Raw genomic sequence first — 27,876 nt, 5'->3', positions numbered from 1 at the left:
TGCTGGCAGTAAAATAATTAAATCAATCGAGGTAAAAGTCAATGAAAATGGTTTCAGCAATTTACTTCTTTTAATTAAAATTAAATTTCTCTTTAAGCATGTAGTTGTCAGGTATTAACTTTCAAAGTATGCAATTGCATTTAAAACCTGTTATGTTCTGAGGAAATTTTTTCAGGTTGCCAGCTGGATAAAGAGATCCCATGAAACCATCTTTTCAAGGTGTCTCTTAATCTTATGGCACAGAATGGCTGAGACCTAGCTACATGCTGTATTTCTCAGAATATAGTCCCCCCCTAATTTTGAGGCTTCAGTTTTGGGAAAAAAATGCATTTGAATATAGTCCCCCCTTTACTTTTACCATAGACGATCTTGGAAAAAAAGGGGGAGACTATATTCAGATAAATACAGTAAGTAATCGGCTATATATTGCTTCACCTAGTTGACAGCCTGGTGAAATTTTATTCAGTTAATAATATGAGGAGATACAAGATCTTTATCCCGAATCAATGTTTACTTTTTTGCAGACTAGCAGTTCTTCAATTCTTTAAGTCAGGCTGGCATTGTTTATTTCATGGCCATATTTTAAGGTTTTTTTAATGTTCTCCGGTTAACCATCCTTAAGTTTGGTCTACCTTATTGCTCTGTGGCTTTAAGCCCTGTTCACGACAACCAACTTCAATTAACGTATTTCTTCGAATATAGTCCCGCCCCCCTAATTTCAAGGCTTCAGATTCGGGAAAAATTTTTAAAATGCATCTGAATATAGTTCCCCTCTTTACTTTTACCATTAGAATTTTTGGAAAAAAATGGGGGGAGTATATTCAGACTAGTATGTTATTTTGATTCAAACTAAAAAGAAAAATATTCCTTCAGTCACTTCTCACGGTAGAAATCACTTGCGAAATCGATTTTAGATTACTTAAGAGTAGTATTTAATGAGAAATTAAAAATTTATCTATTAATACCTTTTTTAAAGTTGAGCTTTTTGTAAGCTGTGAACAATCTGTTGGGACAGGAGACGAAGTTTTCAGCTTCACGTTCATGTCAAGCTATTATGGAAAAGGCTTAATACTCGAGCATTTGAAATGACCCAACCATCTATTAAATTTCTATGGTGGCACTGGTTGAGTCAAAGTTACGCTAATTGCCTTTTTGGTACCTATATATTATCACAATTATTGCTTCATCTTTGTTTCTTTCTTTCTGCTTATTGTGTAATCTCCGTTATGTATAGCATAAATCCACTTCTGGTTACAGCTATTGTTTATTTTATTTTATTATCAAACCACCGGATACAGCTCTCATTGGCCATTTTACACCGGGGTGTTCAACAAATTTAACAAGTAAACGTACACAAACGACCATGCCCTGGACCGGGGAAACCTACCCAGGCGGGACTCGAACCCGCGACCTCTTGTTTGGCAGGCGGGAACGCTACCCCGCCGCCACCGAGGCCGGCAATTTAATGTGTGCCTTGTGCTATAAATATCCCCAGCTATATCACAAATGACTCACCTAGATTATTCTAGCATGCTTGCTGCAATGTTGTTCTCTACTCTTGTTTATACTTTCATAGGTCAGAGAATTTTTTTTATTTTGGCTAATGTGTAGTTCCTTCAGTGAACAGCTTCATGGCTAAAAGCTGAACAGTAATCCTGAGAGCTGCCATCATAATTTGTTTTAGTTATTATTTTTTATTAACGTCAAAGACATATTAGATACTGGACTTGTGAGGGAACATTTCAGCCATGCAAGTGAAACAGGGTGGATCAACTGATGGAACCTCCTCGCAGAGCCCTTCTCTACTCACTTTTCAAAGTCGAACAATTTGGAATCAACCCTTTTCTGCTTGCATCAACTAAAGGATAATATCTTCTGTGCTGCAGATAGCATGAGGATATTTTAAACCTCTCTGTATGGAGATATTTTTTGGAGAGAAGCTGCCTTGGTATTTTCATCCCTCGGATTTGGAACACACCTCCGTAGGGTGCCCAGACATTACCACAGCCACTGGATTAGAGCCTCACAACCCGTTTTTAGCATGATACCACAGTGAACTTATTGCATTAGCAGTGATTTTTTTAAATAAATTTTGTTTTTGATTTTCTATAATTTACACTTATAGAAGAATGACTAACATTTTAAAAATTATTACTGAATTTTAACAGATTTCTAGCATTGATAATAACAAGTTGGTAATCACAAGGTATTTAGACTTTTATTCCAGAAGTCTTTTAAAAATAACTCTTATACATATCCTTTAAAAACTCCTAACTCACAGAATTAACAAAGAACTATAACTGACTGACTAAACTGGTATAACTGATTCGTTTGTTAACATCGGAAAATTCACGCCAGGTATACCCGATGTTAGGTCGTATGTGTATGAAAATTCCTGTCTGGTATAGCCGACATTCAGAATAAATGGGTTAACCCAGGAACGGACCGGTACAAAGATCAGAGCAGAAGACATTTGAGAAGATACGAAATCGTTCATGTCACGAAAAGGCACTGCATGCCTGAAAACAGGAAATACTAATGCCAATCATAGTGAAGAGGATAGACATAATTTACCGTCTTCAGACATTTTCACTGTAGCCAATTTATAGCTCATCTCAATCCAATAGCCACTGCAGTCACCCTAAAAATAATGGTTTTGCTTTTCTTGAAATATTGCTGTCAATTCAATGAGAACAGCACCTCTAGAGCTGTGAGTGACGAGACATTTATTTTTATACTCTACATAAAGTATTACTTCAGCTTTGAGGACTTCCTAAGAACCGCTACTCGTGAGCATATCTGGCAGTGACTCATCCTTATTTCAGGGAGGCATATGACCCCCTGGGACTCTTCCCCTACATTTCAAGAAGAGCATAACCTCGGTGACGAGAGTTAAATGCACCTGTCAGGAATACTTTCTCCTCAAATTCAGTCCGGCAATTTTGGCTCTTCAGATTTCTTTCTCTCTACCTTTCCTCATTCTCTGCTAACCGAGAACTTAAAATCATGAATCAATATTGTTAGGAGGTCTAAGATCAATGTCAGATTAGGTTACATCATGTAAAATGTGGATGCTCCATGATATTTAACACGTTCCCTGCAGTGGATTTTTCGATGAATTCCTCCATTGTGCCTAATGTCTTTTTCCTTTCGCTTTAACACTTGGATCCTTTAGTTTTCATGTGCATTCGGCTATGAACATCTAGTTGGTCACGTCATATACGAGGCACCAAAGTAGCTGTGACCAACGGCGAGCTATGAGAGGCCAAATTAGTGACTCATTCTTGTGTCATTACGACCGAAACAGCATGAAGATGAAGTAAACGTTTAGGACATTTTGACCAAAGCGGCAGTGTTAAATATAAAAATAATTATTATTATGTGGGTGTATTACGACCAAGGTGTTGCACTTGATTAATTAATTTAGACAATGGTCCTTTAATTTTCAATTTATTTTCCCTATTTTGGGAAGGGGACTGGGACCTCACAAAGAGCCTCATGTGTATGCCCCTGATATCAGGATGGGATTCACCTTTCATCATGTAATATTGCAAAAATTATTTGACTTTTTCTCTGGTTTCTTATTCACTTAGAACCCTTCTCCCATTTGACCAATTCAATGGTAAGAACTCTACAAAACCAAGTTGGCCTCATGACCATAATAATATGCTTAACTTTGGTTACATCAATATTTAAATCAAATATCACCACAAGAGACAGACGATGACTAACTGCATTGTGTAGTGGAACCATTATCTGATACTTTTCTGACAATTTTTCTCATTTAAGAATAGCATACCAACATTTTAACCATCATGTTGCCTACACAGGGATTTAAAAGTCACACGACTCCATAAAGACATTTTGTTAAAAAATCTTCAAATAAATCACTAACATCATATAATTTATTAAGTGTCAACAGTTAAAAAGTAACCAACTACATACTATTTACAACATTTGTCAGGAGCTCCTTCATGAATACAAATATAATTTGGCAGCGATAATGGACTTTGGATGAGATTAAGTACATACCTACATAGAATTTCACTCTTAGTAAAAGTGAGCATTCTCCAGATGGCAATGAGTATTTTATGAAGAATCAAAATATTGATATAGCATAAAAGTATTTTTCAAAGAGCCACCCCTGATTGAACACAGTATCTAATGTCAGTACAGTAGTTTTAACTTCCTTGCAACACCATTCTGGTTTTCTCCAAATGTGAATCCTGTTCATCAATTAAAGAGTCACTCAATTTTTTTGGGTTTGGTTCTTCACCAAGTAATTCATTCAACAGCTGAGATGGAGGACGTCCACCTCCATGGGCTAAACAAGTATTTCTGTACATTTTGCCAACACCAAGTTCCAAAGGATTCTGGCTGAATTGGTGACTCCAGATACGTGAGGCTACTGCTCGTGACATCAGATAAGAATAATACTTGGCACCATATCCTACTAAGTGACCAAAACGAAGCTGCCATGCCTGAAAGAACATCCATGAGAATTTAACGTTTGTAAACCAAGATGATTGAAAGAAAAAGGAATTACTGTCAATAGCATAATCATTGAGCTTTGATTATATTAAAAATTCCTCTCAGTATTATCTCAAATCTACATTTATAAAAAATAAATAAACCTAAGTGAAAGTTTAAAAAATAGCAATAACAACACTTGCCAATAACAGCCAAAACAGCTGGATTTGTTTCAGTTATTTTTTAAAAGAGATTTGTATCTAACAATTCTAGTTAGAACTTTTACCAGGACAAAGTGTTAATTCCTAGTGCTCAAGATAGCTTCGCTATTTCTACCAGGGATTAGTTATAGCACTCACCGTATCAGGGACTAGAGGCAATAGGCCAGAATGCCGACTTTGAACTTTAGCTAAAACATCACTGGTACTACATCCATCACTTGGTGGCCAAATGGAGTGGTATTCTTGATCAAGGTCAGAGTAAAAAACTTGAGTAACCATCTCTGAGCAAGAGAAAAGATGCTTTGATGCACATAATCGATTCACAAGGTTTTTTGGAATTTCTTCTCCAGTCTGGTAGTGATGGGCAAAACTACTCAAAACCTTAAAAGTTGATGAGAGAATTTAAATTAATTTCAAAAATCTTAAAACTAAAAAAATACCAGCAATTTCAATATACAATTCATAACAAATAAACATCAAGAGTGAAATTCGCCATGAAAAAACATGTACACAAAAGTATAAAATCAAAGGATGACAACAAGTATATCAACTAAGCAACCCATGGGAATAGATTTGCAATAACAATGAGCTAACACAGTCAAAATTTCTAGAATTGCCATGAGTCAGGACTAGGTCATGGTTGCAAAACTTAAACACATTTACTTTAAAGCATAACCATCACAGAAATGATCCTTAGCAGTTGGCAGGAATCATCCTTTCTACATATTTACAAACAAAGTTAAGAATTTAAAAAAATGCAAGGATTATTTTCAAAAAGGTGCTCCAAAACCTGTACTTTTCTTTGTATTCAAGAAAGGACATCAAAATTCAAATCTATATACATATATAAAAGAAAGTCGAAAATCGTGTTAGTTAGAACACTTTTAACTCGAGAATGGCGGCACCAATTTTAATGATACTAGGTTCTATGGATTTGTCACAGCCCCGGATAACATATATAACATTAAAAAATAGGAAAAGTTTCATTCATCTTTTTCTTAGGGATATGTTTTTAGGAGTTAGTAACACTATAACAATTGATAAGTCGGTCCAAACTACAAATAAAATTATTTGTTTTGTTTTTACCAATTAAATGACTGAACTTCGCAACAACATAACATTTTAATTGTTAAATATATTCAAAATACTGAAATTGTATTACAAAAATTTAATTTGAGCTAATTGTAAGCCCAGCTCAAGTTGACACTTCACTACCATGTTTATAAACAAATCTCCAAGCAATTGTTGACAATCGGTAATGTCCATGTTCCTGTGGACGAATCGAGCAGTTTGATTTCACTTCCTTGGAATGTTTGCAAATTAGTTTCATCTGAAGGTGAGCTCATCTACAAAGTGTTCCTGAATATGATTGATCACCACAAAATTCACAAATGGTTGATTGAGCGAGCAATTTTGACAGCCAAGAACGAAGATGTGGATGACTCAAACTAAATCAGGGTCAAATAGTTGGTACTTTGCATGAATTCAAATGTTTTAACTGTGTAACACACAAAGATGAGGTCACCAACTATCTATCTGAATATTTAAAGTCCTTAGACGTACCTGGCTTACCACGGCACAATTTACAGCTAAAGGTAGGCTCTGTGTTCATGATCTTTCAAAACCTAAACCAACCAAAACTATCCAACGGAATGCATCGGTGATTAAAAAAACTGATAATAAATGTGATTCACGTGACAACACTCAATGGAAAATTCAAAGATGAGGAAGTTCTCATTCCGAAGATTCCATGATCTCAACTTTACCATTATACTGTCGCATAACCCGCTGCCTTGGGTTTCTCTGTTTTAGAAAATGCTGTAATGGTGCGCGGTCGTATGGTGGCAGCAAACTAAGGTCTAAGGGTTCGGCGAACAGCAAATAGGACGGCATTGAAGGGTTAAGATTGACATTGTAGGCTTTAAAAACATTAATCATGACACAAGTGGAACAACCCTTTCAATTCTGTACCACTAGCATGTAAATCTTGCAAGCAGGAGCAAAGTCTTTGCTGAGGGAGGGGAGGGGGTGGAGGAGAAGTCTCTAGTAAGTGTTGCGAGCCATACCTCAGCGGAGCCGCAGTGCGGGGTAGCGCCCTGGGGGGTGGTTTGCATTACGACGGACGATTATTACCACTACACCATTTTGAGCTTAAACGAATAGGGTAATTTCCTTTATCAAAGAAAACGAAAGGCATTGATTGCGATTCGCTACCCACCATTATTGTATTCATAATATACAAATTATTTGATTTTAGAAATCCCAGTTTAGAGGAATGGCAATGGCCAATTTTAACCGTATTTGAAAAAAGGACTCATTGGCGCCCATGCGATGCCACTCCACGTGATGTCACAGGGACCAAGATTCTACATGAGTAGATACAAGTTTTACATCATTTGAGATTACCAATGAATGCATGAGGCACAGAGCTCAGGGAAACATCTCTCAATAATCATCTATTCAAATTGCCTTAGGTCGGAAAGTTTCCTTCATTTGATAGGGTATCAATAATCCTTATTTAAGCCAAGCGCTACCTGCTAGCAGGGTACTCCGCTACCTGCTAGCAGCTTGCATCGTATCAGCACTCAAAGCCTCGCCCCAGGTCACTTCTCACATGACAGCGGGAACCAGAATGACGTCACACAGGGTTTTCCCAGCATTCATACTTAGCCGTCGCATTTTCGTGCGCTTGAAAATTTTCACTTTTCATTTAATTGCAAAAAAATAGATATCATCAATAAAAAATCTAAAAGCATGAAATGCGTACTCCAGGTGTAATAATCTTTCAATTTAGGCAATAAAAATATAATAGGAAACTACCCTATTCCAGTTGGTGTTGCATTTGTGATGATGATTAACAAATCACAAGGTCAATTTTTCATATGCTCCTGAAAAACCCAATATTTAATATGTAGTATGTTTACGAGTAGGTAAACCATCTGCTTAATCTATTTCTTCACTTTGCTATATTTACCTTGCACCTGATAAAAAAAATACAAAAACTGTCATATTTCAGAAGGTGCTAAACTCACGAGATTAAACCTGAATGTGTAGGTGCCAAGGTACATTCACGTAATGCACTTCCCCGAACGGAGTCACAACTAGCATGCCACGAGTATATGACATATTAATTCTGCTCCCTAGGGGCTATTTTCACAAGATTTTGAGCGTTAGTCAAGTATCGGTCTAGCGTGGCGTAAACTTGCTCCAATAACGGGTTTGACATTAATAATTGCTTTATAAGACCACAGTGTCTTAAATTTCCTAAGTTAAAAAAAAAATTAGAAAATTCATTGAAAAACTCTGTACGTCGTGCCTTGGTCTACTTCCCCATTGTAGTTTGAATAAAGAAAATATACTTCTAACAAGTCATTGTTATGCTTATTTATGTTTTTTTATTATTTTATTGCCGTAATCTAAATACAGTAAAACCTTTTTACATCGTAATGGAGGGGACCAAAATTTGGGCAATTTGATGTATGGAGAGGTTTTAGTGGTAGGCACTTTTTTTCATATCCTTGGGAAATGAAAGGTGCTACTGTCTTTTAAGCCATTATATTAATATATTTAAATATATAGGTATGCATAAGTGAACATATATTTACAATTTAATGGTTACACAAAGGTAAAAGTAAATTGTTCAAGAGGCCTTTTTAGAAAATAAATTAGTTAATGGGTTTGCTTAAAATTTTTTTCAAACTCTTTCGAAATAATGTTTTCAATTTCACGAGCACTTTTTAATGCCATTTTCACTGTAAATAAATCACTGGCTGTTTTCGTTAATGCCTTTTGACCTAAGAAATAATTCCCTGGTCTAAGGGTTGTAATTTGCTAATAGTGTTCGGAGGAAAGAACAATAGTTTTATATTTCTAAATATAATTTCTTCATCCTCGTATTTAACTGCCTGAGTTTTTTTATTTGTGCAGCCTAGCTAGTTTCTTCTGTTTTAAAAATAGATGTGAGGGTGAATGATGGTATTCCAAAGGTCACTGCCTTCTGCCTGTCCTCGTTGATGGCTAGGAAAATTGCTAATTATGTGGTAATGTCAAGCAGTCGCCTTCTTTTATTTCTCGAATCCATCATCAGCCTATGATTAATTAAGTAATTTTCATATTTATGGCAAATAATTGAAAATACTCCTTATTATATCTTTTAGAATTGACTTATCATGCTTATAACATGTGACTTGTTAAAGATTATAAAAATAAAATATAAACACGTGACTACCGCAAAAATATAGACAAAAAATTGAGCGTAATTTTGAAAATTTTGTTGAATTCCCTCTCTCCAAAATACAATGCACGTAGCGTTCCGAAGAAACTCTGTCGAGGGCACACAGATACGCTAGGTCTGCGAAAGGACGTGATTTCCCGGTGAGAATGCTAGGCGAACTACTTCAGAATGCGGCGGCGACGGTAAAAAATTTCATTGCCCTACCGCGTATCAGCTAATTAGCTGCCTCCTTCACCTAAAACTGCCGCGCATGGATTGATGTTCGTTCAGTATTGCTAGAAATTGACGTCCCGGACTCCCGATGGAATAGTCAGATTTCGCGGCATAATTACGCAGGCAAGACATATGACTGTCGCTAAGTGCAATAAATTTTAAACTACGATCGTTCACGAAAGCATCGAAAAAATTACCAAGGCGGTAGTAAGAAAGTGCTACACCGGGAAATATGGGTATAAAATAATTACGAAACTGTATTTCATTAATTTCAAGTCGCGGAAAATTCTCGAAATATTTTAATTTTAGAAGCGGAAGTAGCAGTGCGGTAGAGTAATTCAGTCTCCATGGATGGGAGTGAAGTTAGTTGAAATATTTCCGTCAGCTAGTGATTATAGGCTGCGCTGGTCGCCTCTTTTATTAACTGAACATAGTATGTAGGCACTTACAAGAAATAAAGCCATCAGTAAAAGAAAGCGAGTGTTATCGTGCGATTTTGACCGTGATTCGAGAGAAAACGATGTGTTCTGTCTTCATTTGCCGTCACTTAATATTATTAGGATAGTTGGATGCCCTAACTAATGGTTAATGTGAAAATTATTTAAGGTGTATAAGAAAAAAATAAGCGTGAAACATTTATTGCTGAAACTGTCATTCCGTGTAGGTAATCGCGGCTGCATTAATGGTCTCTAGTTGTCTCGGTACGATTTGCGGAGGTAGTTAGGCCGCCTCGGGGCTGTCTTGTTGGTACGATGTATGGAGGTTTTACGAGATAAAGAGGTTCACTATATAGAGGTTTTCCTATAAATTTACATGTAAATCTGACGGGACCAGAGGGTTGGTACGAAGTATGGAGGTTTACGATGTAAAGAGGTTCACTACATAGAGGTTTTACTGTATTATTAAAATCAGTACAGCTGCTCTTGATTAATAAATGGTGTAACTAAATTGTACAGCTATTAATAGTTAGTATGAAGTTCGCAGGGTCAGCTAGTATAGATACAAAAATCTAATTAAATAAAGAGTCTGAACTTTAAAAAAGTACAGACATTACCTTCACATCAGAGGCAAAATATTCCATAAGTACTGATGGTACTTCAGCAAAATCAGTAGAGCATCTTGTTCCAGACACATGCTGATGGGTTGTACGAGCGAACATTGAGTGCATAGCATGCCCCATCTCATGAAACAGATTGTCAACAGTAGATGGATTTAGGAGGGCTGGTTGACCCCAGCCTGGAGATGGAAGACCAAGCATCACCACAACAATCGGATCCTGAAAAATACAAGATCACCACTTAAGAATGAAATATTGAGAATTTAAGAGCTAAGATAAACATCAGTCACTCATTGCTTCAATCGAAAGATTGGCTAGGAAAGATGTAGATAAAGCTCAGCCCCAACAAGGCCAAAAAACATACATTACACACAATAGAGGCCAGTTTCTCACTATGGGCCTCAATGAAATGAAAGGATATTTTGTACAAGAATGTCCTAAGGCTTCATACAGGGTTTGAGCTGGAGGCTATTTCATAGCCCACTGCTTCATGCACTAAGCCATTAAGCTCCTCATGATAAATGTAATAAACCAACTTACGAACATTTAATCTGCGACCAACAAAGGTCCTATGATGAATTTCTAATTTAGAGCTTTATGGTTGGTCCTACAAATTATGGTGTTCTCATACAGAAATTTTACATCAGCATGTTGACTACATCTGTAAATTAGAAACTCATCATCATCGTAGGACCTTTGTTGGAGGCAGATTCAATTTTCATAAGTTGGTTAATTGCATTTACCATGTGGAGCTTGATGGGCTGGTGGGTGAAACACTGACACTTGGTATCATATAGCGACGAAGCTGGTCGATATTAAAATTATTTATGTGAAATTTACAAGGCTTTTTGATTCACAATGAAGCAATTTCACAAATTCACACCTCAAACTATCAATTCTAGAACCTCCAATTTATGAGCCTCTGATTTGTGAAAACACCAATTTACAAACTTCTCTAAAAGTATACAGAATCACTTTATATATACAGGAAACCGTGAAAATAAACCTCTCATCGACAAAAACTTCAATTTAATTGATTAACAAAGTAAATAGTCCACCCAGATTCCCTTTAAATAAAGCATACCACCTCAATTTATCAGGTACAGTAATATGATAATTTTCCGAGGCAATAGAGGGAGCTGCCCGATCATATGATTGAAATAGCATATATTTTCACTCAAAAAAGGAAACTTACTGGCACACCCCCTGGTCTCATCAATGCTACCAAAACGGAAAGGATTTCCATACTTATTTCCAGCAAACATTTCAGCAATCTCATTCAGTACATATTTTGTCAAATCTACACTTTTTGAATGGTATTCCTTTGAATTCCCACGGTCCTGACCTCAACATGACTTCATATTTATGCTTCAAATGCAGTTTTACAACTTTAGTTTTGGGAAAAAGTGGAGGAAATCACAAAAGCCATTTTGACTGATTTTCTGAATTTACATTACTAAGGTTTCAAAAATAGATATCAAAATCAGTTTTGTTTACCATTGGATGGTTTTTCAAATTATACACAGATCCTCAAATTAATTCAAAAATCTTCTATTGATGGTTTTACACAGTTTACAATATTCCTACTCAATAATGCAAATACCATCCAATCAAAACTCTTGGAGTAACACTGCAGCATGAATTCACTAACCTGATACGATCCATCAGGCAATCTTCTTCCCCCACGAATAGTGAAATGGCAGTCTTGAGCAGGCTTGCCAGCACGTTCAAAAAAATCACAGTAAATATGTCCCAATAGAGACCCATCCTCTTCTTTCACAGCAAGTTTATGTACATCTGGAGACCAAGATTCTCCAGGTTCCATTTCTTCACGGTGCAAAGAGACACCATAAATAGATTGCAACAGCAAGTTCAATCCTTGCATACAAGCTCCTAATGAGAAGTATGGGCAAATTTCAGAGTCCACGGCACCCAACCATCTCCTCCTCAGTTTGTTTACATAATATGGCACATCCCATGGATATATATCCTAAAGGAGTAAAAGGTACACAATCCTACATTCAATCAAACTTATTAGCAAACACTTGAATATTTCTTTTTCAACATGGCTCAGTTCAATTTAATCACAGACTATTGTCACTTATACAGATTGCAGGATTCCACTCACTATCAAAGCATTAAGGGTTGGGTACTAAGATTTGTCAGACCTATCAAAGTCAATGGAATCTCAAAAATGCTATTTCATGAAAGTATTATAGTCCAAGTGATAACTAGAGTCCATTACCTTAGAGTATGGATTGTCTGACATTTTTATTTTCTTCATAGCTTCTAGTTCTTCCAAAGCTCTTCCTCCAAGCTCTTTAGATAAGCCGCTGATAAATTCAGAAACAGTCTGAGGATCTCCAGCCAAACTTCCTCTTAGAGCCCTTATAAAGAAACAAAATGTGATTCATGATGCACATTAATAATATATTTTTGAGCCACACACAATTTTGGATAGTACATACATTTCAGAAAAAAAATATTAGCTGTTCTTTTACCTTTAAATGCTGTTTAGGGTGGATATGAAAAGATTTAATTTACCAAAAGGCAAGGCATTATGAATAATATCATTGTTGCCACAGGGCTGTGGAGTAGAAATTCTCCGATATCTCCCAGACAAAAACTGTCTCTTTCACCTACATATTCCACCATCAGATTAACTTTCAGGAGCAACGAAATTTTTAATGAAAATGAAAGCTGAGAAATCACACCATCCTTATTTTCACCCACTGGATAAATTGAAAAATTTAGCAAATACGGTCAAAATGAGCAGAAATATAATGGTCCATAAGGTATGCACTGACCATGGTCAAATTCACCAACCTTCGCCCTTTTCCAAATTTTATGAGACACCTCAATCATTTCCCCAACATTTCCTTTTAAGTACACAGTCATTAAGAGTCATTGAAGAGAATACATATCTATTAGGAAACAAACTTGCTGGAAATGACAACCACTAGGTAGTGGAACAGAATACCAGTGATGGATAACTGATGAGCCTCAGAAGGCAATTTCCTAAGGCTTTGAAGGTCCTAGAGTGGCTTCAAGAGACCCTACTCTTCTCATACCTGGCCACTATAAAATGACAACACTTCTGTAAGTGGTTCTCTTTCTTTAAAAAATATCAAATTCCCATTTGGTCTCTTAGTTACCCATTGCTTATCCTGCCTGCCAGCCCACAAGGCTGATGACTGAGCAATGCAGGCCACCAAAATATATTGCTGGAACGTCTGATAAAATCTTATCAGTACGCAGGAAAGTTAGATTAAGATATTGTTTGGCAAGCTGACCAAGTAAAAGACTTTTGGTGATGGATGACATTCTCTTCTCCTCAGGGAAGGAAAACAATAAATATACACCGATGTCTCGTATAGCGCAATTTCGATTAGCGCAATTTCGATATAGCGCAAATACGTTCCTCGGGGAAACATTGCAACGCAGTGTAGCCTAATCAAAAATCTTAAACGCTCTCGTGATAAAACGAACTTGCGCTAAGTACACACGAAATTTCTATCATTTTACGCATATTAATATTATTGCTTGCCTCAAATCTTCTTTTTTGTTTATATATTAATCAAAATCCATTGCTGTGCAATGGCCAAAAGTATTACTCGTCATTGGGTCCAGATAGCCGGCCTACCGAAGTAATTTATCTCGTCTCCTTAACAGAATGAGTTAATTTAGATCATTAATTAAGCGTGGGGCTAGTGGAAATGAGTTTTTTTTAAGCAATACTGGTTGAGACGTAATTTTTGCCGTCATAGGTTATCGGGCGATTGACTTCCAGGTAGAGAGTCTACGCTAAAGCCTTCAAGGTCATCGGTATTCACGGGGGAGAAATGGAGCGGTGGCCGAGTTGCGCATGAATAGCATCAACATATAAGAGGGTCCGCTGTAGAGTCTCAAACACAATAGCTTCGTTCCCTCCCCGCAGTCGTAGGCCCTCTGCGTCTCAAGAATACAGTTCAGCAGTAGAAGGTGATGTCGATAGAGCCATGCAGAGTAAAAACCAAGATAAAATGGCAAAAAATAGGAATTCAGGTAGAAAAATCAAGAATTTATCAAGAAAAACCATAAACCCAGATGAGAAATTGATATAGGTCAATTGCTTTGAAAATGGAGAACATCAAAGCGATATCGCGCGGAAGTTAAAACACACGATGCCTTATTCTGAATAAAGACGAAGTTAAAACATCAGTGACCTCAGCCGCACCAACTTCAACCAAGCGGTCTACACATACGGAAAGTTCAGAGTGAATCAGTAAAAAAAGACGAGAGTGGTAATCGCTCCGAGACATTTAGTGAAAGCCCCGGTTGGTTCCAGAATTTAAACGGCAAGCAGGTATTTTCAGTGCGGCGATATCAGGTGAATCTGCAAGTGTTGATAGCGCAATCACTGCAACATTTTCTGATTAACTCCAAGCTGTGATTGAAAGTGGCTTCTTTCCCCCTCAACCAGTTTTTAGTGTTGACGAGACGATATTGTTTTGGCAAAGAATGCAATCTCGTTCATTCATTTTCAGGGAAGCAAAACCTGGGTCAGGTTTCAAGGCATTTAAAGACTGTTTCACGTAGCTGCTAATGACTTGGAGGACTTCAAATTAAAATGATTTATCATTCATTAACTCCGCTAGCTATGAAATGGCATTCAAAGTAGCATTTTCCTGTCATTTAGATGAGCGACAAAAGGGCCTGGGTGACACAATAGTTGATTTTAGACAAGTTTGAAAAATCGTCAACTGCCGGCAACGCATTACGATCCCCTGAGATAGCAGATGGTAGCCCACACGCACGACAGGAGGGAATTTCAAAAGCACGTAAGAATTTTTTTTAACGTGAATAAAAGTCTTTGAATGCGTGCATACTATCTATAAAGATGTTTTAAACTATAAATATTTGTATAAATAATGTTTTATAAGGCTTTTTATGCGATAATAAATGTTTTAGAGGAAATTCAATACCCAAGACCTATGCTACCAGGAACGCATCCCTATCTTCCCAATGTTAAAACGCTCTCGTATAACGCAAATTCGTATAGCGCAAAGACCCCAAGAAACGCATCCCTTGCGCTATACGAGACATGGGTGTAATACATGCGAGGCAAAGTCAACATCAGGAATTAATAATGCTATGGAGCAAGTATGAGTGTGGCAATAGGAAGTGTGATGATGTGATGGATCACAAATTAGAAACCCATGTATTTTATAATTGAAATATAACTATGTTAGCACCTAAGGAGCATTGACTTGAAAATTTAACATGATATACATACATACCTGTGAGAATAAGAAGAAAAGCCACAGAGGGTGGCCAATTGATGTCGAGCTTCCAAAAGTTTATATAGTAATTCTTCTCGTTTTTCATCTGGCCTTAAAAACAAACGAAATGCTGTTTCTCTCACAAGCTCATCACTCGAGTCAACGCGTAGGCCTCCCAAAATAGCATTACCACCATCATGCGGAAACCTGTAAAGAAAATGAGTTGAGGGATAAAAAATTACCTAAGTAAGTAATAAGCCTGTACAGTAAAGCTATTGCCAGCTTTTTATTTAGAGAAATAATGCTAAGAATAATAATACCAAAGGTTTGAAAAATAAACCAATCACTGCTATTTTCTTGCACCACAGTCATATACAGAGGATAAAATAGATGAAATAAATCACGCCTATCTTCAAATATTCACTCACTGTGTTTTGACCCAAAGATGGGTTCAACAGGGTGAACCTATCTTTAGGATGGGGGAAGCACTCTTTAATGACAAACTAAATTAGTGAGGGAAATTCATGCAATTCATATAGGTGGAGGTACAGATAGTTCCTTTCACCACAATATTGTAGATCTTACAATATCACCATTCAAGCTATTTTATGCTTCCATTTTACTGACACACATTTACATTGTTAACCTGTCACTGGCACACCGTGTCATTCCAGTAAGGCTAGTGCACAGGCTATTTATCTTTGGTAATAATGAGAGCAACCAATAATGGAATGATTTAAGGGAAATAATTATAGTGGCTCCATACCACCATTGAGCATCTAAAGAAGTGCGTGAGAATGTATCCATGAAGAAATATCTATAATTACTGGTAGTAGTGATAATATTCCTTGGAGGAGCATTTGCTTTGAACAATCATGCCTAATGCATAATGTTTGATGGATGTCCTATTCAAAACATTCCAATATGGAGTGGCTTCCTTGTTTGCAGCCGGTGAAGGATACATATGGCGGGGTGCGGCCCCCCACATTGCCGAACATTGCAGAACCACAATAGTACCTTTTTATATCATAAGATGGCATTCTCTTGAATATGTGAATGATCAGTTTAAAAAGCTTTCTTAAACTTTTCATGTGATTTGATAATATTTTATTATAATAAAAGGAAATAAAGCTCAAGATATCTTTAGTGCCCCTCCCCCTGAGTTTTTTCTGTGTCCGCCACTGCTTGCAGCTACCATTGCGCCTGGCTCAAGAATATGGTCTTTTACATGTTTAGCCATTTGTTTTGAATTTATATGACCTCATTTGGGTCTCTACTCCCTGTGCTGCATCTACTCCTAACAATGACCTGTAGTTCCAAAAATGACCCATGAACTACATATACGTTTATGTACAGCCTGTACTTTGACAACAACATACGTATTGGAAATTGCAAATTTGACTCAAAAGAGGTTTTCAAACAAACTGTGGTCCCTGAGCAAAGAATTGGTGGGACTTTACTGATTCACTTCCTGGGAGTGAAAAGAAATCGTGTTACACCAGATGAGGTCAATTTTCACTGTAGCACAAACCACGATTTTTCTAACGATTTGATCGGTGGGTTTTTCTAATTTATACATAGGAAAATCCTCCAAAATCGTTGGCACATTAACGACTGATGCCAGGTTTCGCTAGTAGTGGGCCCTGGTCGCTTCTATAGCAGCGAGGGTATTCCCCGCCCCTCCTTCCTTCCCTATCCCAGAGGCGTCGTCGGACTCCTATTGCGGTGGCGCCTCTTTCCTTTATCCTTCCTTTCCAAACCCCTCCCCGGGAACGCAGGCATATCAGTTGTATTACTGGGTCCTGGCCTTGGTGGTTGTAACCTTTAAAGAACCCCTTGGGTTCTCATTGGTGTAGCACAACCTCTAACATGTGTAAGGTATTTTGATTTCCAAATACAGATGTACAGTCGTAGTTAAGATGAAAGTGTCCTTTATTTTGGTTTGTATGTTCCAAAGTGCTTGGGCGTAACTTTGCATGTTACGTGATTATTTTTTTATTACCATAAAAATAAAGCTAACTGAAGATATCTTTTGTGCACCAACAAGTTTTTTCAGTATCTGCCCCTGGAGGGAAAAAAGGAGGAGAAATATTTAGTAGAGGGAAGTAAGTCGTGCAGGTCATAATTCATTGGTGCCGAGGTGCAGTGTAGAACTCTGGGGAGTGGAAGGGGTAGATTGAATAGTGGAGAATAAATTCAATGACCGCTTAGAAATAAGTAGGTAACAAAAAATGGCCCTGGGTAATTCCATGTCAGTTCATCCAGGCATGACACCCACCGACTCGGATTTTGATGAAACTTGCCAATTTTCATCCTTCCATGCTGGAATGAAACAGTGTAAAATATTTCTTGGCTATCTCTAATAGTTTTTTTTTCACGACCATTTGAAGTTTGGGTGAAACTGCAGTTTTTCAATGAATGTGGTCTCCAGAGGCACTTGTACCTCCAGAGGGAAATAATTTGTCTCAGCCATAGTTTTCATCCGATTCTTATGAAAATTTGCAGGTTTACTATAGAAGTCATGAGGATTCCAAAAACTAATTGAAAAATATCCTAAGGAATATTGGAAATTCTCTAAACTCGTATGTTTCATAAGATTTTAGAAAATTTTGCGTCAAACACATGGTTCTATAAAACATCAAATTTTTACCTGAGGCAATATCTGAATCAAGCTAAATTATTTTTTCTAATATTCTTTAAGGTATGACCCACCACCTGTAAAAATAAAATTCATGGCTTTTTGCTTGCTTTGTTATTAAAAAAAATGTTATGCAAAAAAAATCCCTTTTCACGACTCTGGTCGTCAGTGCTGGGTCCTCCTTCAAGTGTGATGAAATGCTTGTGTTAACTGTTTTCTATATCTAAGAAAATATTTACAACATATATCTAGTGCAAAATACATTCAAAAATTAAAACATTTTTTTATGTGCAGGTTGTTTTTCTCCCAATAAGAAAAATATATTTTTGAAATAGAATATTTTAAGGAATTCATAGCACTTACCCATCATTGCTGGGGAAAACTTGATTGTTGCTATATAAAGCACATCAAAATACAGGATGCACGTCAATACAAGTTAACTTTCTCCATTTTGTATTGACAAAAAACTTCACGAATGTTTTTTACCTCATGAATGTTGTTCTACTTTGAACAAAAAGGTTTTCAAAGTACTGGATAAAGATTTCCTTCCAGAGTATGATTCAGAAGTTCTTGATTAAGCGAGTGATATGGATATGCTAGTTGGGTTACTAAAAGAAAAACTGGTGACAGCAGGCAGTCAGCAAGAGATAATTCAGCTACTAACACCAGCTCCGACTTCGTGGATTTGAAAAAAGTAGCCACCGAAATTAATGCTAGTGAATATACAATTCGGCATGCTAGGGAATTCTAGGAATGAAAGGCATCATAGCCATACCAGATCCAAGGAGGGGCAAAAACATAGAACAAACTGCAGGGGACTTAATTCCGACATTCTACCAAAATTACGAGTATTCACGCCTTATGCCAGGAATGAAAGATAAGGTGAGTGTGTCCAAAAATGTCCACAAGCAAAAGAGGTTACTTCTAAAGTAACCTAAATGAGCTGTGTGCAGCTTTTTAATTTGAATTCCCACATGTAAAAATAGCATTTTCAAAATTCTGTCGGTCGTGGCCTAAATGGTGCGTGTTGGCAGGCTCCTCTGCAACCCATTCTGTGTGTGTCTGTGCTATCCATCAGAATGCATCACTTCTTCTCCACGGATGCTCTATAGAGGAGACCTACAACAACCTATTTGACTACTTGGTATGTTCCAAAGATAACAGGGATTGCATGTTACGGCACTGTTCAGAATGTATGTCTGACAAACTGAAGGAGCATCTGAAAAGTAAATTTGAGGAATGGGACCCTGAAGATGAAGTGACATACAATGGGTGACAACAGATCGGACCCAATAAATTAGGTTAACAGTGACTCTGGATGAATACATCAATAGTCTGGTGAACAATCTGGAAAAACTTCTCCCACATTCCTTCATAAACAAATCCCAGACGAGATACCTAAAAGAACTAAAAAATAACCTACAGCCAGATGAAGCCATTGTTTTGCTGGATTTCAGTGAAAACTACCATTATGTAATACAAGATGAGGTTCAGGGTCATCACTGGAATGAGGATGGTTGTTCCCTACATCCAGCGGTAATTTATACTCGTGGGCAGCTGAAGAAAGATCTCTGTGTGTCAAGTTTGTGTGCATTTTGTGACCATCTAGAACATGATGTAGCTTTCGTATTTGAAATGCAAAAAATAGTCACTCAGTTTTTAAAGGAAAAGTTCCTTGAAGTAAAGAAAGTGCAATATTTCAGTAATGGTTGAGCTGGCCAATATAAGAACTGTAAAAACTTTATAAACCTGTGCCATCATCACCTGGACTTTGACTTGCATGCTTCTTGGTCTTTTTTTTCAACTAGTCATGGGATATCTCCATGTGACGGGATAGGTGGAACAGTTAAGTGCATTCTTACAAGAGAAAGCCTTCAGCGGGATCTGGGTAATACAATGACTTCCATTGAAAAGGTGTGTGAGTTCTGCAAGTACAAAGTGGATAAAATTTCATTTTACGTTTTAAAAAAAGAACAATGATCAATGATTCGGCAACAATTAGAAACTCACGGGTACCTTGTAAAAACAATCCCAGGTACTCGTAGCTACCATTCTTCTATACATTATTGCGACAAAAAAAATTAGGTTTGATACCACATACAGTTCTGTCCACAATTTCTTGATAAAGCCAAGTTGGGAAGAAATTTTGACAAAAACTTGTACTACCGTATAAGCGTGTGTAAGAGGCGCACACGTGTTAGAGGTGCACCCTTATTTTGAGCATCGAAGCTATGAAGAAAAAAATTTGCGGCATTTTTTTATACTATGGCGCGGTGTTGCAGATGTATGACTGGAATTTCAAAAGTTATCGAAATTCCCTCTTTTAATACTAATTGAAATAGGAAATTTTGATAACTGCGGCGGTAATAGCGGCATAAGAGGGAGTACAAAGAGTTCCGATCCTCTCTTCGCATACACCGTTGCTCTACGATGCTTGTCCTATTCACGAACAATTTTGTCTAAATGCTCTCGCAGGAGTATTGCAATAGAATTGCAGCCCTGTAAAATTTTAAGGCAAAACACGACAGGCACATAGCATGAACCTTCCCAAGAGCTTGGACAACAATAGGGGCAATCTCAGCGCCGTAGGATAATAACCACTTCGTAGATTTAATGGAGTCACACTCGGCCCTCCATCAGCCAATGCCTCGGCCATTTTTTTTTCCTTTCCGAGACCCCACAGGATAATATCGAGTTACAGGGGAACAATGGAAACGTGTTTCACCCCTACCCCGTCTCACCAACTGACCTTGATCGATCTCCCAGTTTCTGGAGGCCAAATGCTTGGCGAGTCATCTACTGAGCCCGAAGATATCTCGATAGCCTTCAGTAATTGTATGACAAGCACGAGGTTCAAAAAAAAGAAAGAGATCTAACGCGACGCATACCTGACAGAATTTAAGTTTTTTAAGCTCTAATTGTTTGACACAAAGGTTTATAGTTACAACAAGGCTACTAATATTCAAAATAGTCCAAACAGGACAATTTCGGAAGAAACAAGCGTAGCATAAGCGCATTCAAACAAGACGAGACGGACTGGAAACTTTAGGCTATGCAAACTGCATATATCACATTGCTGCGCCTTCGCCCCTTCGCTTTGAAGGCAACGACGTCACATGCTAGATCGAACGTGTTCGTCCCTTGCTCCTTCGCTCGTAGCCTCGTTGCTTCGAAGATGGAGGGATCGCGCTCCTTCCCCTCGACCTCTCCTTCCGCACTCTTCACTTATAAGTTTGTGTAAGAGGCGCACCCTCATTTTCGGCTGCAATTTCTGGGAAAAAAGGTGCGCCTCTTACACACGCCTATACGGTAATTCTTTTGTGGCCTGCTTGTATGACAATCACTGGTTTTTTGGGCTACTTATGTCAAAGGATGTTGATGCAGGTGATATAAAAGTGAAATTCTTTATCATTTTACTGGCCAAAAGAGAAAGAAGATATTTGCAATGTTCCTGTAAATAATGTTATTTGTTATGTGGAAACTCCTACCACAAGAGGCTCAGGACGAATGCATTACTTATCGGAGAATGACATTGAACGTGTGAACCGACGGCTGTTGGATTTAAAAGGAAAACTTGGAATTACCACTACTGGGAAAGAAATGAAACTCTAGTGTAACTGAAATATTAGCTTTCTCAGAGATAGGCCCCATTGAAGACCTTTAATACTATCCTATTTAACTACAAACTGATGCACAGACAAAAGTGACTATATATTGTGATAGTTCATTTATAAGTTGTGCAACATTAATGAAGTAAAACACATTCGTGAGGTTTTTGTCAATACAAAATGGAGAAAGTTAACTTGTATTAACATGCATCCTGTATTTGATGTGTTTTATATAGCAACAATCAAGTTTTCCCCAGCAATGATGGGTAAGTGCTATGAATTCCTTAAAATATTCTATTTCAAAAATATATTTTTCTTATTGGGAGAAAAACAACCTGCACATAAAAAAATGTTTTAATTTTTGAATGTATTTTGCACTAGATATATGTTGTAAATATTTTCTTAGATATAGAAAACAGTTAACACAAGCATTTCATCACACTTGAAGGAGGACCCAGCACTGACGACCAGAGTCGTGAAAAGGGATTTTTTTTGCATAACATTTTTTTTAATAACAAAGCAAGCAAAAAGCCATGAATTTTATTTTTACAGGTGGTGGGTCATACCTTAAAGAATATTAGAAAAAATAATTTAGCTTGATTCAGATATTGCCTCAGGTAAAAATTTGATGTTTTATAGAACCATGTGTTTGACGCAAAATTTTCTAAAATCTTATGAAACATACGAGTTTAGAGAATTTCCAATATTCCTTAGGATATTTTTCAATTAGTTTTTGGAATCCTCATGACTTCTATAGTAAACCTGCAAATTTTCATAAGAATCGGATGAAAACTATGGCTGAGACAAATTATTTCCCTCTGGAGGTACAAGTGCCTCTGGAGACCACATTCATTGAAAAACTGCAGTTTCACCCAAACTTCAAATGGTCGTGAAAAAAAAACTATTAGAGATAGCCAAGAAATATTTTACACTGTTTCATTCCAGCATGGAAGGATGAAAATTGGCAAGTTTCATCAAAATCCGAGTCGGTGGGTGTCATGCCTGGATGAACTGACATGGAATGACACCCCTATAAGATTAATTTTCTCATATTCTCATTGAGTTAGAGCTTTTTCAGCCCTAAAACACTCAATTTTGGGCCCTCAGTGCTTGGGGCAAGGGTTTCCATTATTTAACAGCGACTAAATTTTAGCATGTGAATACAAATTTCATTTAGGTCATTTGGAGACTAGTAAAACATAATGTTTTCAAATTCTGTAAGGGCCAGCCCAATGCTCAGCCAAGAAAATGTTTAAAAAACTAAATGTTCCAATATGGCTAAAACTACTCCCATAAAATAACATGGAGCAGAAAATTGTGAGAAATTTATTTCTTAAACTTTAGCAAGGCAAAAGAATATATTTTTCAACTACATCTGAATATGAATGAAAGTGACTGTAAACAACTTAACTTGATAGAAATAAGATATTTTTTTCTGAACTAGAATTAAGACAAAATTAAAAAATTGAAGCAGCTGTATGCTTATACAATGACTTTAGCCTTGGCGGGAAAGTGGCTTTAATTGAAAATTAAATCTGCTCCTCAGGTGGAAAGTGCAACAATAGTTCTTAACCACATACGACTAATTCTTTGGGAGTGTGGCACATATGCTGCATATAAAAACAAATGAAAAAAAAATATTCAAGGAAAAAACTTTGCTTGATGTAGGGATGAAACACTTTAAGGGATAGATTTCCCTAAAACTAAAGATCATATGGTAAAAGTCACACTTTAGGGTAAATTTGTAATTTAATTTATTATTATATCCTCTCCCACTCCCTCAAAATAAAGGCCTGGATTTGTCCCTAGCTTGACATGCTGGTAAGAACTAGAAAGCATAAAATATTTTCTTTTCTAAGAAAGTTATAGGATTTGCTGCCCACCCGCTGAAAGGAAACATTAATCCCAAACAAAAAGAATAAACTTTTAATCTGAATTTAGAGGCTCGTCTTTTTTGAAGTTGAAAGCATTTTTCCCTCAGCAGATAAAAAGCAGAAGTTTAATACTTAAACTGAATACACAGGGTACATTTAGAAGTTACTAAGTCAGATTAATGATACATAATATTAGTTTAGAATCTATACATACATGGCAGAGGAACACAAAAATTAGGATTTGGGAAACAAGGACAACGTGAAGAATAATCAATGGCATTCCCTGAGATAGTTAAAAATACAAAGATATAGTTCAAGCTATTAAACATAATTGAAGCTAAAATGTTAAATACAAACAGTAAATATCAAAACCTTCAGCATTTTGAGCTGTTGGAAACCAGACACATATCTTAATGAATACTTACAAACGTCGAATAGATGACGGAATGTTCTTGAGGGGCTCACGACTAGGTGCTGCTGCTTCGTAAGAGAACTCCCTACCCAACTGTAAAATGTAATCATTTAGTGCTACAACCATTTTCCTCCTATCCTCTGGTAAATGAATTCCACTCAGCTCAAAGTCAAGCAGGAACAGCATAGCCACGTGACTGTCTTCCACTGTGGTAGGAAAGATATCGCCTTTGTAGCACACTGCATGAAGAGCTTCATATATGGATCGATTAGTGTTGAGCCTGTGGAAAATACGAGAAAAAATATTATTGAGCACAACTTTTCAAAAAAATATAATTAATTAGGACACATATCCAAAGGGCAAAAGAGCAATGGGACAATTAGCAAAACCTAAAACACTTTGTCGGCCTCGGTGGTGGCAGGGTAAAATCCTCACTAGCCAAACCAAAAGTTGCACGTTGAAGTCCTACTTGGGCAGATTGCCCCTACCCAGGGCATGGATATTCTACTACATTTAACTGATAAATGTTATGAAAACCCTAATGGACCCCAATGTTATGAAAACCCAAAGGCCAAATACTGTTTTTTGTCGGTGTGAAAATAAATAAAAAATAAAATCCAAACATAAAGACCCAGTCTTAGCGTTATAGATATTAATTTACAGAAATAAAAAATGGAAAGTCACACAAAATAAAGCCTCAGCATTTCCACTTATCCAAGCTGTCATAGATGCTGTAAACAGCTTAGATAGATGCAAAATTTCATCATACCTTTTAATACATTCACCAAATGTTTTCACTTTTATGTACTTATTTATTTTCCTTTATATTCAAGATCACTTGACCTGAATGTCACATCTGAGGCCTTCTTTTGCTATTCATGGGCCATGAAGCCTATTTTATCTGAAACTACCATCCTAACCATAATGATGAAAAATTCCATGAGATGTCCAAGGGTTCCATAGAGCTTGGCACCATTCATGCTGGCCACCTTTTTTCACCAACATCATCAGGTACCTCCATTCAGTATGGGAGGAAGTCTCCTCCCATAAATGAGGCCAGCAATTTGCTAATAAGAAGCACACGAAAAGTTCACCTCACCTCTCCTATCTCACACAGCGCTATGTATAAATAGCAGCTACTGAGAACTAGTTATATCGAGCGACCTCCAACCAAATTATGAAATAAAACGATGTAGCTGTAACATATCTGAAAGGAATTTTAATTTTTTAAATCTATCCCATGAAATACAGGTAAAAGCAAGAGAAAATACCCTGCGTCCATGGTGCTAATGAATCTATCATCTATCTATAAACCAATGAATCATGGTACTAATTCTGATATTTATGGGCGCTCTTGTGAGTTGTTTGAACATAAAAAAAGACACAATAGATTTCTGAACTTTGCTCTGGCAAGTAAAAATTCAAGTACCTCTAATCGTCAAAAATTGGAAGATATATCAGACACAGTTAGCTATTTAAGTATTTAAACTTACTTTTCAACGATGCTACTGATGGTAATACAAGCATTTTCAGCAGCTAAGGCAAAGGAATCCTTTGGATGAGCTAGCCTTATGAACTCTGCAAGGTCAGCAACCCGGCAAAGTGTGTCCGAAAGCTGGTCAAATATATCGACCAATTTCCTTTTTCTTCGCGGGTCACACGCTTCTGACACCAATTCATGAGTCTCAGAAATGGCTCTCTCCTGCAGCAACTTAAATCCATTAGGTTCTGTAAGCTCAGGTACCCCAAATAATCCCTATATTTAAATGAAGATTGAAGGTTTGCGTGTAAGACAGAGCATCAATTCTTTAACCTTATTCATAGATAAGGAATTTACCTTACCGTCTCATCTCTTCTAAATCGTAGACTTAATTTCTTATCAGGCTTTTTGTTGAACGCTGTGGCAAGTGATGTCCAAGTGTTTAAGAAAGATTTACAAGTGCAGCCAAAACTTACTGCTTTTCCATGAGGTATATATCTTAATGAATACAGGAATTTCATTTTGTACTAAAGAACCATGAACATGTATGTATGTTCATGTAAAGAACTATCCAGCAAACATTCTTAAACAAACCCCATTCTTCGTCCGGTACGTTGGAGCAGCGACAGCATTAACCCTAACTAAAACTGGAAATAAAAAAGAAAACTGAAAGTGCTCTACTTATTTGTTCAGATAACATTTATAGGATTATAGTAATTAGTTTTACTCACGCCGATTTTGAATCTCGCCGCAGTATTTACTAAATGACATCGCATTATAGATCTTCTTTTTGTTTCTGGTCGCTTTTCGTTCTTCATGACTGGCACCTGACATTAACCGCGAATTATGAAAATTAATTAATATGATGATATTTTATGAGAGCATTTGCTACCACTTCAGAGTAATCCTGAGGCTACCATTAGAGTTAATGGGTTGATTTATAGTAAATACCCATGTTTGGGCCCTACAAATAAGTATTATGGGTAAAAAAAGACAAAATGTTAAATATAAAGACACCACTCATTACTGTAAGAATAAAGCTTTCATATTTTTCATATTAAAACAGCTATGTTAACTGGAATCTGTTTTTAACCTCAGCCAAGGTTCGCACTTCCTCTTCACCTTTCTCCTCTCATGGTATTTCCATACTGACACTCCTAATTCTTTCGACCGCAAGGCCGCCTTCAAAACTATACCACAGCCACCATTATACTGTAAGAATAAAGCTTTAATATTTTTCATATTAAAACAGCTATTTCTCTGAAGTCTGTTTTCAGCCTCAGCCAAGGGTCGCACTTCCTCTTCACGTCTCTCCTCTCATGGTTTTTCCATACTACTGCAACTCTTAATTCTTTCGACCTCAAGGCCGCCTTCAGCCACATAGGTGGCTATACCAATGATCTATACCATGAGAGAAGATTGACTTGCACCCCTACCTAATGATCAATTTTTATCCCACTTACATTAAAAATTTATTTTTGAAGGAATATTTTGCTTAACAGTCCACATAAACGCCTGATATCATGTAAATTTAAGCTGAGAAGCAAGGAAATTATTTAGGAATAAATTTGGACAAGGAATTAATTAATTTGCACATTAATGTATTTTTATGAAACTAAATAAATAATCAAGCATATTTTTTTTATTGTTATACGCATACATAAACTTAATATATGTACCATATTTGAAGTTCAGTATATATTTAGCCTATTGAAGCAAGGACGTACCCAGGATCATAACTATAGGGGGGGCAAGCTAAGTTGTGACATTTGAAAAAATAGTTTTATTTTAGTTACATATATTATTAATATACATATGTCATTTTTCGTGGGTTAAAAGAAATTTATTTTATACTTTCATTGCAATTCAGTACCGATTTTGCATAAAGACTTTTGCGATTTTGCTTCTAGGGCTGGCAGCTGCCCCTCGCTGGATATGACCATGTATTGAAGCATGAATAAAGAATATGAAAAGAGCTCATCACCCATGGCTGAGGAAGCTATATTTTCACATTCAGCTGGCCCTGACATTGAATGACCAGTCTCATCAACTGCAGTGATCATGGTCACGTGAGGAGTTGACTGACTGGATTAGCAATAATTGACCTTTCAGTGGAACATTTGCTACAGCTTGCATCGGCTGAAGGCAAGCATCCCGCAGGGACTTTATTTTATTTTATTTTAATAAAGAGATACACATACAGCAATACTGCCAATTTAAAGTGCACTTATAACAACACATATTAAATAATTAAATAACAATGATTTGATTACAAATTTAAATAGAATAAAAAAGAAAAACAAACATTTATCCGGCTATCTAGTCATTTATGTGATAAATATGTTAATGCCCGATGAGTAAAATTTTTAAGTGTCAGACCAAACGGATCAATATCACTGGGCAGAGTA

At 36.8% G+C, this 27,876-nt stretch overlaps 1 protein-coding gene across 1 annotated transcript; it reads right to left on the bottom strand.

Moving 5' to 3' along the window:
- Window positions 1–3,883: 3,883 nt before the first annotated feature.
- On the bottom strand, window positions 3,884–26,295 carry LOC124153771 (mitochondrial intermediate peptidase). The gene is made up of 10 exons (XM_046527127.1): window positions 26,200–26,295; window positions 25,831–26,115; window positions 25,482–25,744; window positions 24,002–24,268; window positions 15,475–15,663; window positions 12,441–12,582; window positions 11,847–12,185; window positions 10,193–10,414; window positions 4,830–5,072; window positions 3,884–4,481 (listed from the first exon to the last, which is right to left on the bottom strand). The coding sequence occupies exons 2-10, from the start codon at window positions 25,987–25,989 to the stop codon at window positions 4,182–4,184; spliced, it is 2,124 nt and encodes a 707-aa protein (XP_046383083.1). The 5' UTR covers window positions 25,990–26,115; window positions 26,200–26,295; the 3' UTR covers window positions 3,884–4,181.
- Between the last annotated feature and the right edge of the window lie 1,581 nt (window positions 26,296–27,876).

The sequence above is a fragment of the Ischnura elegans genome, chromosome 2, assembly GCF_921293095.1.
Source record: "Ischnura elegans chromosome 2, ioIscEleg1.1, whole genome shotgun sequence".
In the NCBI taxonomy this organism is placed as follows: domain Eukaryota; kingdom Metazoa; phylum Arthropoda; class Insecta; order Odonata; family Coenagrionidae; genus Ischnura; species Ischnura elegans.
This window is presented reverse-complemented; position numbering and strand designations above follow the sequence as displayed.

Excerpts from the sequence above, each read along its gene's own strand:
- LOC124153771 (XM_046527127.1), bottom strand. The coding sequence starts at position 25,989 with ATGAAATTCCTGTATTCATTAAGATATATACCTCATGGAAAAGCAGTA. Across the intron at positions 12,583-15,474 it reads TTTTCTTCTTATTCTCACAG|GGCTCTAAGAGGAAGTTTGG; the intron begins GTATGTATGTAT and ends TTTCTTTATAAG. Across the intron at positions 10,415-11,846 it reads TGCCTGATGGATCGTATCAG|GATCCGATTGTTGTGGTGAT; the intron begins GTTAGTGAATTC and ends TGTATTTTTCAG.